This window comes from Dipodomys merriami, unplaced genomic scaffold (assembly GCF_024711535.1).
Source record: "Dipodomys merriami isolate MVZ:Mamm:240054 unplaced genomic scaffold, mDipMer1.0.p SCAF_15, whole genome shotgun sequence".
NCBI lineage: Eukaryota > Metazoa > Chordata > Mammalia > Rodentia > Heteromyidae > Dipodomys > Dipodomys merriami.
Window position 1 is genome coordinate 12,884,914 of NW_027202826.1, and position 14,893 is coordinate 12,899,806.

At 36.1% G+C, this 14,893-nt stretch overlaps 1 protein-coding gene across 1 annotated transcript in view; it reads left to right on the forward strand.

Annotated features, from left to right (window-relative positions):
• Window positions 1-6,846: 6,846 nt before the first annotated feature.
• Window positions 6,847-14,893, forward strand: part of Mmrn1 (multimerin 1) — a 40,517-nt gene continuing 32,470 nt past the window's right edge. The window contains exon 1 of the mRNA XM_070022281.1: window positions 6,847-7,615. Coding sequence (XP_069878382.1) covers window positions 7,035-7,615 — 581 coding nt within the window. The 5' untranslated portion in view covers window positions 6,847-7,034. The remainder of the gene's footprint in view (window positions 7,616-14,893) is intronic.

Sequence of the window (14,893 nt, forward strand, 5' to 3'; positions counted from 1 at the left end):
TTTATTGACCTGTGGAGGGCTAACCTCAAGTATTGAGTTGGGTCCTGATGAGAAAGTACACATGAATAAAGAATCCGAGGCCACTGATGATCACACAGAAGATGCGAGGAAACAAACTCCTAGCAACATAGAGGGCTAGGAAGAGGGTCCACTTCTATCCAGAGAAGAATCTTAGCTCGAATTTCTTCATCCAGCCAAAACATCTTTCACAGAACAATATGAAAATCAATCTTTGATCTTGTATATATATTTTTCTAATTCAGGGAATTAGAAAAAGGGAATAACAAAATTCTGAAATAAAGATACAGGTTGACCCATTGTAATAATGAAATGTACAAGACACTATGTTGAAAACAACCTTTACAACTTGGGGAGGGGAGGGAGGAGTTGGGGAGATGGGGCAGGAAGGGATGGTAGGGCAAAAACAAAGGAGGAGGCAACAAAGCTCCATAGGAAATGTACTCATTACCTTACTCATGGAACTGTAACCCCTCTGTAAGTATCTTTACAATTAAAAATATATTTTAATTTAAAAAAGAAAATAAATCTTTAAGTCAGGCACCCGTGGCTCACTTGTGTAACCTTAGTTACTCAGGGGGCAAAATCTGGGCTTCAAGGTTCAAAGCCAGCCTGAGCAGGGGAGTCTGTGAGACTCTTAACTTCAATTAATCACAGGAAAACTGGAAGAGGTGCTGTGGCTCAATGTGCTAGAGTACTAGCCTTAAGTGAAAATGCTCAGGGACAGTGCCAAGGGCATGTGTTCAAGCCCCATGACCAACAATAAGTAAGCAAGTAAATAAATGAATAAATAAATAATCAGATCTATGAAAACTAAAGAATTCCTCAGCTCTCTCTGAGAGCAAAATCTTTGTCTGACTTCCCATGCTTTTGACTGTCAGTATGGCACTTCAGCAAAATGCACAAATTATTTATAAATGGATCCAGAGTAAACAGCCCATTTTGAATTTCAATTACTATATATATATTAATTTATTCCATCGTACTTTCAAATGCCACTCCATCTTTTATCTAGAGTATGTGCAATTCTGCCTTCCACTCCGCCCTCCAGCTGTAGAACTCTAATAATTCTCCATTCTTACGTACACATGCTAGCAAGACCAGCAAATATGCAGTGATTTTTATTCTAACGTGTTTTTAAAGAATATTTTATTCACGTGATCTGTTATTTAAACATAATAATGAAGTTTTACCCACATATTTAACTTTTCTGCTTTCTTGTGTAATTTCTGTTTAGTTTGATGAACTTCTAAGTCTTATATCACAGGTCTTTTGGAAACAATGTTTTCCATGTTTTATCTTCTGATGTCTTCTTTCCACTAAATTTAAATGGGTACATTATTCTTTTCCTTTGATCCCTTCAAGGATGTAAATTCTTTGTCCTGTCTCAGATGTTTGATTAAATGAAGTCAGGTACAATTATAATGTAATGAGATTTTCCATCCTACCTTCAAGATTTCCTTTTAATCTTTGTTTTTTTCAGGATTTTACCTACAATAATATGCTGAATAACTACCTGGGTATTTGGATTGATGAATATCACCAGTTTTGAAAAATCCCTACTTACTATTTCTAAGCATTTTTCCTATTGTATAGTCTTATGTGTGTGTGTGTGTGTGTGTGTGTGTACTTTACACACAAATATGTGAAATGTTTAATTTTTTATGTTTTTTATTGTAAAAATACTGTACAGAGGGGTTACAGTTACATGAGTAAGGTAATGAGTTCATTTCTTATTGAGCATTGTTACCCCCTCCTTTTTTTTTCTCCTACCATCCCTTCCCTCCCCACCTCCCCAACTCCTCTCTCCACCCACTGCCAAAGTTGTAAAGTTCATTTTCAACATAGTGCCTTGTACATCTCATTGTTACAATGGGTCAACCTGTAACCTTATTTCAGCATTCTGTTATTTCCCTTCCCCTCCCCAAATTATATAAATGTATTTACAAGATGCAGGGCACTGGAATCAAGAAAATGTATAAAATTTTATAATCACACAAACAAATATGTTAAAATGTATAAAATTTATTTATAGGTCTCAGACATTTAAAATTTTTCTCGCTCACTACCATTTTCATGTTTCAATTTGGGTTATTTCTTCTTGATCTATATTCATGTTAGCTGATTACTTTCTGTAATATTGTGTACTCATAAGCTACCCAATAAGTTCTTTTTTATGGTGTCATGTTTTTGATTCTTAGCATTTCTATGCAATTTCTTTAAATACCTTTGTCTCTGGTGAGGTTCTCCTTTTGTTCAGGCATATTCTAGCACAGTTATCTTAAATTCTCTGATACTTTTAATGTCTGGGTTTTCTTTGGGTCCTTCTGAGGTTTCTTTCTTGCCTATGGGTCACATTTTTTGAATTTTTCTTTATTTGTCTCATATTTTTGACTATATGTGAGGCATTAAATAGAAAGAGAACAATATGGTGTTTAGGAAATATTTTCCATATAACCTTATCTTGTCTACCTCTCATGGTGAGGATGAGCAACACCAAGACGATATTTTAACCAATGTTGTTAGAGTTTTCATTCGTTTAAATCCATCATAGTCTCCAAACACAAAGTCTCGGTTAGGATTTTCCTTTCAACTAAATTGGAGATTGAAGTAAAGCATTGGAGAAAATCCTTCATGAATTAGGTGTGGTAAGGTCTAAAAAATAAGAAGCCGCATTCTGTGTTGCCTACCATTCTCCAACTGGAGGTTGAGGGATGGGGAAAACCACAAGTTCCTCTCCTCTCTCTGCTCCTGAGGATAAAGTTGTGAAGCCAAAGGAGCCCCCTTATCAGGAGTCCAGACACGGTTCCTGTTTAGCCTTGAGCAGCAGGCTCCCCCTCCCTGACAGCATGCAGAATTATTACAACAGGCCGGTCTCACCCTTTCCTGGGGGCTGGGAGACTTCACCCTCCTGGTACTGCTAAGCCTGCATTCGTTAGTCCTGCGTTAACTCCTCCAGAGTGTGGCCTTGCGTGGTGTGTCTGTTCTCCTCCACAGGGCTGTAAGTATCCACATGATCTGCTGCCAGTCCCAACCATCCCATCCAGTCTTGGTTCTGCATGCATTCTGTTATGTCCAGAAGCCTAGCATAAGATTGCCTTGTGATAGACTAAAGGAGGGCGATCTAGACTTGGAGATTTGGGGAAGCTCATCTGCTTTTCAGCAAGAAATCAGCCTGTAAATGTATTTGCTCTTTCCAAGTTCACATCTGGATTTCCACATACGAGGAGATCCATCTCTCTCGAGCCTTTGGAAACAAGAGCCAGCCATGCACAGTGTGGCTCTCATGGCCCAGCTATTCACAGCTACTTCAGCCAGCTGGCTCTTGAACCGGCCTCCGGAAGGTGATGGCAGTACATTCAGGACACTTTCTCTGGTTTGTTTGGGTTTTGGGTTTTGGCTCTATGTAACCTAGGTTGACCAGGAACTCTTGATCTTTCTGCTTCAGCTTATGGAGGGCTATGATTACAGGTATGCACTTCTGTGCCGGACAAATGGAACCATCGTGACAATACAATTTCTGTTTCCTATGTTGGTCAATTCTGGCATGACAGAATAGGAGGGCAAGGTTTGTGACACCTTCCTACAACCATCTGAGATATAGAAATCTAACTTGCTAGTCAGCCTTCCTGATAGGGGTGAGGTTCTTGTGATATATACTTGGAGTACAGCCCTTTCCAATTAAAAAACATTTCTAGGTTTTTTTAGCATAAAAAATTCTATTTTGTTTCAGGTTCCAAACTTTCTACTGCTTTGCTTAGACAGGAGTCATTTTGGATGAGTTTATTTTTGGTGCTCCTTTGTACCTTTGAATTACCCTAGTGTGAAAATCCCCCAGTACCTAATGTTAGAGCTGTGAGGCAAAAAGAAAACTCAACACAATGGTATTCCTGGGGCTGTCCATCCATTCAGCTTCCATTCTTCTAGAACATCTAGAAGAAAGAATGAACTGACTGTTCTTCAGGCAGCCATCCTAGGTATACTATTTTCCTTAAATGGTATTTTATGACATTCTATTAATAACAGAAAATGGAATTTGAAGTTAGGCCTCTGACCGCTTTTGTGGCACAAATATTTTATATTTCCAATTAGTGGTTGATCCATATTCCTGGATTATCAAATAAACTGGGGATCCTCCAAGGAGTTCCTAGAAGAAATGGCCTAGAGATCGATAACGAGATACAGAGTATCTAGCCTTTGGATCACAAGGTCACATGTAAGCTTAGATGGGGTCAAGCAAAAGGCATCTTTGGTCGATACCTCACAAGAGATGAAATGGACTACTGATTTCCATTTGGTTTTATTACCATTTGTTCGCTAGTTGGTATTATAGAACCATTGAGTGACCTTTTCCTACTAAAGTTCTCCTGTTTGAACAGGATCAAGGAGGGTTTTAAACCATTGAAACAAGGGGAAAAATCAGGAAGGAAAGAAGGAAGGAAATGGAAGGGGATAGGGAAAGAATAGTGGAGGAATAAAAGAAAGAGGAAAAGATAGGGGAGGAAAGGAAAAGATAAGAAGGAAAGACAGGGAAGGCAAGGGAGGAAGAGAGGAAAGAAGGGGAAAGGAAGGGAAGGAAGGGAAGAGGAGGAAGGGGGACAATCTTAGAGTGCATTATTCTGATTGTTTTCCAAACATTTGAGATAGTCCCTTTACTTACTTTTAGTCTATGTAAGGAGCTGGATTTAAAATTGTACCTCAAATAGAAATACTTCACTTGGAGTTTTCGTAATTACTATTCTGCTATAAACAAACAAACAAAACCTAGTTGTGTCTGTACTTTCTAGGTACAGAAGCTACACCTTCTTTTTTTTTTTTTAACTTTCTTGACATATCAAGAATATGACAAAACCTGTACAGACCCATTCTTCTAATACCAAATTGCCATGTGGATTTTATGTGCTGGAATTTTTGTTTTTATAGAGAGGGTGATTGGTGGGCTCTCTTTTTTTAAAATGTTGGCCATGGTGCTTGAACTCAGGGCCTGGGTGCTGTCTCTGAGCTTTTCTGCTCAAGGCTAATGTTCCCTCCCACTTTGAGACACAACTCCACTTCTTGGGAACTTCTTTTTACTCTGCATTAAGGTCGGATCATTGTATGTTTAGCTCAAATCACTCTGCATCATCTACTCTCTAATAGGTCAAGAACATATTCCTAGAAATGAATGGCAAGAGGTAGCGCTGTGGCTGAAATCAGTAGAGGGCTAGCCTTGAATGAAAAAGCTCAGGGACAGTGCCCAGACCCTGAGTTCAAGTCCTATGATTGACTGACTAAATAAATAAATAAATAACATTAGAAAAAGAAGAAATGAATGGCAAAAATTGAGGAAGAAAAATGTAGTGAGATATACAAATGACATTAGTGAATTATAGATAAATCATGTTTCAAATCCTGACAATCTGAATTCAGAATTAGGGATGAGAGGACTTTTCTGCAGTAATATGTAATGAGACAGGTAGAAAGAAGGTTTGAGCCGAGTATCTGGCAGAGAAGCTGGCAGAAAAATTAATTACACATAGACTTTAACTTCAAATAACATGTAATAGACCATGCACAAATTGACATCTGAGAATATTTTTGATTTCCTTTAGAATCAGTGCCTAAGTGTGAATACTCCATACACCTGGGGATTTGAGTAATTACTGAAAGAATGAACACATGAATGAATGTAGCATACAATAAATTAATACGCATCTGTCCAAAATGTCTGCTAGGGAATTTTGCAAATTAAAGAGGTTAATTAAAGGTTAAAAATCAAAGATTTGCTGGGGCAGTGAAACCAAATCATGCATCCTGTGAAGAATCTCCATCAGAAAAAAACAACCCTAGAAAGTGAATTAATGAAATTTACTCTCAGTTACCTGTAATTAATAGGATGTTGTACTACAGTAAAGGTATAAAATATCATTTACAATCATTTTTATGTATTTTCATGTGACTTTATCATTTATTCATCTATTTGTTGGAGGAAAAATGACTAATATTCATCCATAGAAAATCAGAGTTGAAAACTAGGGAAGGTGAAATTCTATTCTATTTGTTGGTATCACTGATGGAACTTCTAAGGGAGATTTTTAAAATCTTAACTTTGGTTGTACCAAGGAGTTGTAATTCAACATGCCAGTTTATGAGTACAGTGCATCTTGATCACTGTCACCCTTTCTACCATTCTCCTTTCATCTCTCCCCACCCCACCAACCCCTTCATGTTGCTTGGTGCCATCTTCATCTATGTATATTGAATATTATGTATTCACCCAACCTTCCTTTCTCCATCATTGCATACATTGAAGTGAGTTTCGTTTAATAAATTATCGATTTCTTTTGTTATTTCTTATCATCATTGAGGTCAATCTTAAGAAGAAATGACATAACTGAAACGTGCTTATAAAAATAGTGATAGAGGGTAGACAGAGGATGCATAGGTAGATGGATAGAGATACAGATAGAGAACTATATATCATGATTGATCAAATTTCTGTTTATTCATTTGCACGTGACTATACCTGTGATCAGAATACAGTTGTGAGGATGTGGTCCAATGCCAAAGAAGTCCAACAGATAGAGGTTCCCCTGTCTTATTTAGTACACCCAAACGTTTGCATGCCTTTGTACAAATACAATTCCATACTCCTCGCTGTCAAAGGGAAGTGTCTCTTCAAAGTCTGTGAACCATGACCTAGGAGCATACTTAGGAAACGGAAAGTATCTTCCTGGTTTTCTCCTGTTTTTTCCTGATGATAATTGTGTGTTTTCCCTTTCGTCCGTAGCTTGCTTCATCAGAGGCCCTTCACCACATCCACAGGTCCATCCTAGGTAAGGTCATAGGCCACAAAGAACTACAGAAACAGGAAACTGAACTTCCTGAGTCCATTAGCAAACACAGAAACCTGTTTCCTCTGCGCATCTCAAATTGGCAAAGCTCTGTCTGCACATTCAGTATCTAAGTAGCTTTCCGACAGATGAGGACTTTGTCTTCCATTTCCCCATGAACAGTTTTTGCTTGCAACTACTGAGATGAAGGGAGCCAACTTATTTGTCCTGCTGTCTAGTTTATGGAGTGCAGGTATTGGACTTAATACCACTATGTATTCTTGGGCCACACCTGAAGATAAAAACTCTCAAGAGAATATGACCTCTGCTCCGGTTCCTCTAACTGAAATGCAGATTCTCCAGATGCTTTCTACCCTTCAGAACGCCCTGGCTGAGGGAACCAAAGCTCCTGAGGCTCAGACTTCTGAAGAGAGCATTCTACAATGGACACCACCTCCCTCCAAGGCAAGCACTCCTGAGGACGTGAGAAATCCGGTGCTCACCCCCACCAAGAACACAGAAGGGGTAAAGTTACAAAGCCTTGCTCTCCCTACCCAATCTGGAATCCAGCTCGGCCCAGGAGCAGAGAGCGTGGCCCTTTCCAATGCCACACTGAGATTTCTGCAGAGCTTTGCCAGAAAGCCAGATCCACCGGCCAGCTCTCCCAAATCAGAAGAAGGGGTGGGAAATCGGTCTCCAAGAGAAACGTACCTTAGCCGAGGTGACAGCAATGGCAACCAAAGACCCGGCCATCAAAAATCAAGTTTTGAAACGACTAGAGGAAAGTAAGGCGTGTTCTTATTCTTTTCTCTCTCTACTTTGAGGGCTTTTCTTCCCTGTTTGTGTCTCTGAATAGCAAGGTCTTTTGGCTTCAGGTGACAATCATACCTTTAAACGACCTTCTCAGCCCGATTATCATTCTGATTCTTCTGTATTTACAGCAATGCAGACTCATTTCCATGAAGTAAAATGATGTAATTGCATGTTGTGACAAATTTCCAATGATAGCAGATTTGGGGGTTTGCATTAGGTTACAGAAAATATTGAATCAAATCAAGCGTCAAATATGGTGGTCAATATGTGAATAGAAAGAATGCTCCCCCCAAATATATCATTTCTCAATTGAAAAGTTTAGTTTTCAATTCCTTTTCTATTACTCCTTATAATAATTCTTAATAAACACAAGTCTATGATAGGCTCTTTGCTATAAGATTTTTCTAGCATGATTTTTGTCTCATCTTGTATTTTCTACCACTTTTCTAGATCGGGAATAGTTAGTTACAACAAAATTGTAATTTCCTGTCTGCCAGAGTGAGTGTTCACCAACTATCAAGCCCCTTTACTAGACAAAATAGGTAGTTTAGTTAGATAGCTAGATGATAGAGAGATAGATGATACAGATAGATAGATAGATAGATAGATAGATAGATAGATAGATAGATAGATAGATAGATAGATAGATTATTGATAGTCAAAGGTTCATGAGGAGGGCCTAAAGGGAAATAAAAGTTGATTATGCTGACTATGACTATTACTTTCAGAATTTCATTTGTTATATTCTTTTGAAACTTATGTGAAAAGAAGTATCTTCAATAATTTATGACTTCTGAGTTAATGTCATCCCCAGTTAAGTTCTAGTTATCTCTCATTAGGCTATTTTTTGAATTCAAAATTTAAATATTTCATTTTAAATTATTTAAAATTATAAAACCAAGCAATTAATTCTTCTGTCAATCAAAATGTAATTTCTCTGTGTGAATATTGAGTAGGTTTTTGAGATTAAAAAATCTGAATATATGCTGTTTTGAATTAAAATCATGCGCTGTTTGGAAAGTTACTATTGAACCTAGTGACATTCAAAGGGAATTATTCTCACATGTCATAAAATCCCAAATAGAAACACGTGCTTTTGCAAATATATGCACCTATTCAATTACAGCCAGTGAGGACAAGAACTATATACGGATTTTCCATCTCTCAGTTTTTCCCTCATTAGTCATTTACTTTACTTCATTACTTTGCTGTCCCTATTTATGGTCCTAACATATAATACAGTATAATATAATATAATCTGATATCAATGTGTGTACATATCATTTAGTTTAAATATGTTATAAACACTCATATGTGTATGTATATTATATAATATACTTTATCTATAAAATATTATTACATCAGCATGTTGTATATATAATTATATGTATTTACATAAATGTATACAAATAAATATAAAATATATCCAATCATATATAATTATAATAAAGCAATACAATATATAAATACAATAATATAAAGCATACTGTATATGTGTGTATATAATACAAATATGTTAAGTGATAGGATTTAATAAATGCTTACACATCTCAGGTATTTGGAAATTTTTGTATTCCTATACCTTTTACTGTTCCAATGATAAAATTTCTTTAAGGATGAAATGCTAAATGATCACAGAAACAAGTAAATGAAGCATAAAACAAGCCTCCCACCCAGCAGGCTTGCTTCATGATTTGCACAGTGGTAAAGCCTGACACCTACTGGTTTCAAAGCAGTTTACAGTTTTCCAAATGTCAGCAGCCGATGTTGAATGGGGTGACACTGATGAAGATGCATTGTATTCATAAACTGCTTTGTCAAATAGCAACTCTTTTGTATAACTACTTAAAGATAGGCAATAAATTAGGTAAAATACAAAATATAATATGAAAAAAGGATATATAACAGTTAGGCCTTAAAACCCTTATATATATAAACGTTATACATGTATATTATTGAATTCAGTGTTACCAGCTCTAAGAGGTACTCCCTTTGACTTTGAAAACTGGAAAATAGCTTGGATCCAAAAATAAAATCTGCAGGTATGGCATAAAGTGGAAATACCTCAGGCTCATTCTCTAGAACCTGATGCTGAGAATATTGTTTATGGACAAGAAGTTGTGACTCAAAGTACTATACAGGCATTGATGACTGAAAATTCAATTCTATTGTCCATACTTTGCTTACTCCAGAAAGAAAATTAATAGTGCTTACTAGGACACGACTTGTAAAAGTTAATATTTATAAGAACGTGTGTCTTGTGAAAGTCTAAGTTAACCATAAAATCGAAGTATCAAAAATTCTACATGATTTGAGTTTTTTATGTTATTCCTCTTTGAAAATTGGTTTAGATATCTATTCACTAACACGATCCTTTCAGAAAGCTAGTATTTTGCCTAAGACTGAATGCTTTAGAATTTAAGAATTAGTCAAATAATTTACCATTAGTGGATGAAAATACATTCAATGAAAATGAAATACCCAATAAATGATTATCATTACTATGATTGCTCTAACAGACTCTCCATATGTCTCAGGCTAGCCTCATCTCTTCCTCCTCCTCCATAATGCTCATATTATAGGCATAAGCCTCTGTGCATAGAAAAACAGCATTTTTTTTCCTCTGAATACTTACAGAAATAAGTATTTAAGGGGCTGGGAAGTTGGCTCAGTGGTAGAGCGCTTGCCTCCCACGCATGAGACCCTGGGTTCAATTCCTCAGCAACATAAACAGAGAAAAGCCAGAAGTGGCATCATGGTTCAAGTTGTAGGGCACTAGCCTTGAGCTGAATTGCTGAGGGACATTGCCCAGGCCCAGAGTTCAGGCCCCACAACCAACAAAATGAAAAAAAAAATAAGTATTTAAATGAACTTGTCTTTTGGATTGTTAGCAAAACTAAGTATAAAAAGTTTAGTGTTTTACTTAAATGTGATTTACATACCAAGAATCTTTTCTATTTGCTTATTTCCACTATTTTCATCCATATTGTGTATATTTCCCTTGTTTTACTAACTCATTTATGGTCTAGGGAACTACATGTAAATTTATAAAATCAAATTAATGACTATGAAGTATCTCTGTTCTAGTTTGATTAAAAATAAAATCCAAATAAAACATTCTGAAGCACTTTGGAAACTTCTTTTTCATAACTTCTTCAGTCTATAGAGACACTTTGAATATTATATTTCCCCTGAGAGCCAAGTTTCATTATCTGAACTGAACATAAATGATGATGATAGCCTTCTGTATTGATTTTCTGAAAATTATTATTGATTTAAAACATAAAAGCAATTATGGTTAAGAGGAATTTATCAGGTCATTACAGCAAAAAAAGGAGGCATGTCTGTTTGGATATGAGGCAAAAAGAATTAGATACATATGTGTACACATACACACATATACTTCCTACATAATAATCTCACAGCTCATTATTTCCAGCAGTGGCAGTAAGTGTTTAACATAGATTAACTCATTTAGTCTCACAAACAACTTAGATATATAATATCATTGTATCAACTGAATGGATGAGGAAGCATAAGAGATAGCAAGGAAATAGCTTAGAAGTGGAGGAATCGAAATCTCAAAGCAGACAGCCTATGTCTAGTCTCCAGCTTTGTTGGAAGTCTCATGTCCACAGCTATGAAATGATTCTACTCAAGGAAACATTTTCCTCATTATTTGCTTTTGCTTATGCAAATGATCCCACTCACTACCCCCTCCTTCTGCTTTATTCTACGTCAGAAAAATCATGTGAGGAATGAACTGTCTTCTGTATTTGCTTCCATGTGTGACATAAGAGCAAGACCTCTTGTCCAGCAAAGAGTCCTGCATGATCAAATCATTAGGAAAAGTACATATTTGTGACTGAATATTTTAACAGAAATGTCTCCTTCCCTAGCTCTTCCTTTCTCTTCTTTTTCCCATTGCAGCTCTTTTTGTTTGTTGGTCCCTCTGTCTGTCCTTTCTTTCTTTTACTTTTTCTTCCTGGTTTTATTCTTCTGCATTCTCTGATTTTAACAAAAGTCATATTGAATATTATTCCTGGTCTTTCATGACATTTTGGTCATTTGTATATGCATGTATGTATTTATTTTGTTGTGAAAGAATACAAATAACATAAAATCTATCATTGTAACCATCTTTAAGTGTGCAATTCTATTAATTCATATTGTCTTCAGCCATCACCAACTTCAATTTCTATAACTCACATTTTTCAAACTCAAACTCTATACCATTAAATAATAACTGTACCTTCCTCTTGCCTCTCAGCCTCTGACAACCATAGTCTACCTCGTGTCTTTATGAATTTGACTATTCAAGGTATGTCATATATCAGTGGAATGTATATAGCATTTGTATAGAATATTGATGTTTGTGTTGTTGTTTTGGTTTTTTTTTTTTTGCTGATCCTGGAGCTTGAACTTAGGGGCTGGGTGCTGTCCCTGAGCTCCTTTTTGCTCAAGGCGAGCTCTCTTCCACTTGAGCCACAGCACCACTGTGATTAATTGGAAATAAGAGTCTCATAAACTTTGCTGCCCGGGCTGGCTTCAAACCATGATCCTTAGATCTCAGCCTCCCAAATAGCCAGGATTGAAGTTGTGAGCCTGGCATCTAATTTATTATATTATGTATAGAATCTTCAAAATTCATTCATGTTGTAATGTATCAGAAGTTTTGTCCTTTATAAAGTTGAATAATATTTCATTTTCTGTGCATCTGTACATACAATGTTATATATTACATATTACAGGTAATGCATATTGTCCATGTTTTTCACTTACCTATCAATTTATATTTGATTCATTTCTGCCTTGGCTATTGTGAGACTCTTTTTTTTTTTTTTGGTCGGTCGTGGGGCTTGAACTCTGGGCCTGGGCGCTGTCCCTTAGCTCTTCAGCTCAAGGCGAGCGCTCTACCACTTGAGCTACAACGCCACTATTGTGATTCATTATAGTTTCATGATACTCTTAAATTAGGTTAAGGTGCTAAGGAGAACATTTCCCCTGACTGGTATAGACTGCCTACAATCAGTTCTTTTTTGACTAATTTAAAGATCTATCTTCAGGGACTTAGTGGGAACTATTGAATCAAATGAAGCTTTATTTAAGTGTTTTTCTCCTAACGATCAACATCAATAAACATAGATGCATGACTATGAAATGACTTTCATTTTCATCCTCAAACTTCATTTTATTAATTTATACAAAAATAAAAGAGAGGGGATTTGTTGTATATGTCAGATTGTTAGGAACTTGAAAATGAAATAAGCAGGCTGGATTTGAACAAATAATAAACTAAAAATTGGACTACTTTACATACTTAGGATATGCTTATCCTAAATATCACCATGGAATTGGTGATTTTTTTTTACTATGTATGGACTTGAGGTTTTAAATGTACAGTGCTGTACAAAATTGTTATTTTATAATTTTGCTCTTAGAAAGTATTAGCAGACAAAATCAGCTCAAGTGTTTGTATGTAATAATAACCTTATAATTAAGAAAAGAGGTTTTTCAATAAATAAATTAGTACTAGTATGAATGAGTTTTTCTCCTATGTAGAGTTAATGTTTATCTTAGCAGTACTAAGAACTGAACTAAGTACTAAGTACTGAACTCAGGGACTCACAATTACTAGGCAGATACTCTATTACTTGAGCCACACTCCTACATTTGATTTTCATCTCTAAATCTTTATTTGATTTTCCCCTGAGGTATTGACAAGTTATAAATACATCTATATGTTTTTCCATTTGTAATTTACAGTCATCTTTAAGTACCAAGTAAACAAATGTTCATTTTATCTTACACTTTTCATGGGACAGAGCCATGGATGGATATTAGTAGATGAATATTAGTGGGTGATATTAATGGGTACTTATTAGCGGGAGGTAGTTATCCTATTCGTATGATAACGCTGTTCCTTTGAGAGTGCTAATTTTCAGAAATAATCATTTTTTTCTTGCTCTCCTTAGAATTTGAGTTTATCAGAACTCTTATTAAGATGAATAAGGTAGAAATGGAAGATTTTAAGATTTATTCAATCTCCCCAAACACAAAATCTCCAACATCTGAGAGGAAATTGTATTACCGAGGCTTGGTTTATGGTAAAGACTTTTGCTGATGTCTCGTGATCAATGAGAATCCTGAAGACTTGGCTCAGTTCTCCTAGTGTGTCAATTCAGGCCACAGGTTCTCAATATGAAAGCATAGTGAACATAGTTTATTAATCTGAGTTGTACGGATTAGTATAACTGAACAATGCTATGTTCCTCTTTATTAAGGAAAGCAGTGTGGACAGGTGTTATTTAAAGGTAGCCTGGTTGCTTTCATCCATTTTCACGCAGATCCAGATAAGAATAAATAAATATGACTTGGACATGGTTTTGCCAATTAATGAAACATTTTCTTGGTTTTCTTTTCCATGAGCAACCTAACCATTGAGTTTCTACAATGTCTGAAGTATAGTAGATCATTTATGATGCCTCTTCTTAGTCCATTCTATACAAGCCTGAGAGTTTCATAAGGAAGGGTTAGAATCCTTTTTGACCTTCTCTTTTATATATTCAACAAGCTAGACTTTCACTCCCATCCGAAGATATCTGCTTTTTCCTAGACTAAACCTTTTATCTAGTGACTTGGAAAATCCAAAGAATCAATAAGAGCCTTTTTTGCAGTACATGTTGCTGCACAAAAGCAACAGAATTATTACCCTTAAAGCGAGTTCCAAACGCAGTGGACTGGGAGGAGGGTTATGACCCCATGAAAAGCTAAACGCTTCAAAGTCACTGCTTCATCTAGCATCATCAGTTTGGGAAGGTACAAAGGATTTCTAGGTTGGAACAAAATGCTTGTCAAGGATTTGCCTTTCAACTGTCCATCACCATTTTGCCATGCGTAACTTTATATTGTTAATCCTACATTTCCAGATAATTTGGTTTTAAAATCTCATTGATGTTTTTCATGATGTCTCTTAGGTGTTTATTTCATCAGTAACAACACTTAATTATGAGTCACACTAGGGGCTCTTTAGTTGTGGCTGTTTCTCTGAATTTGCATGGACTAAAGATAGTTGGGCCATGAGCTATCTATTCATATCATACTTTGATTCCTCCATGATTTTGGCCATGAGATCCTTTTTACAGGTTTAGGATTTTCAAAGGTCTGAGCAGATGATGCTACCATTTCTTCTCACCAAGAAAATATATGGTGCTTTCCCAAATCCCCTAGACTATTAAGATGGAGATCGT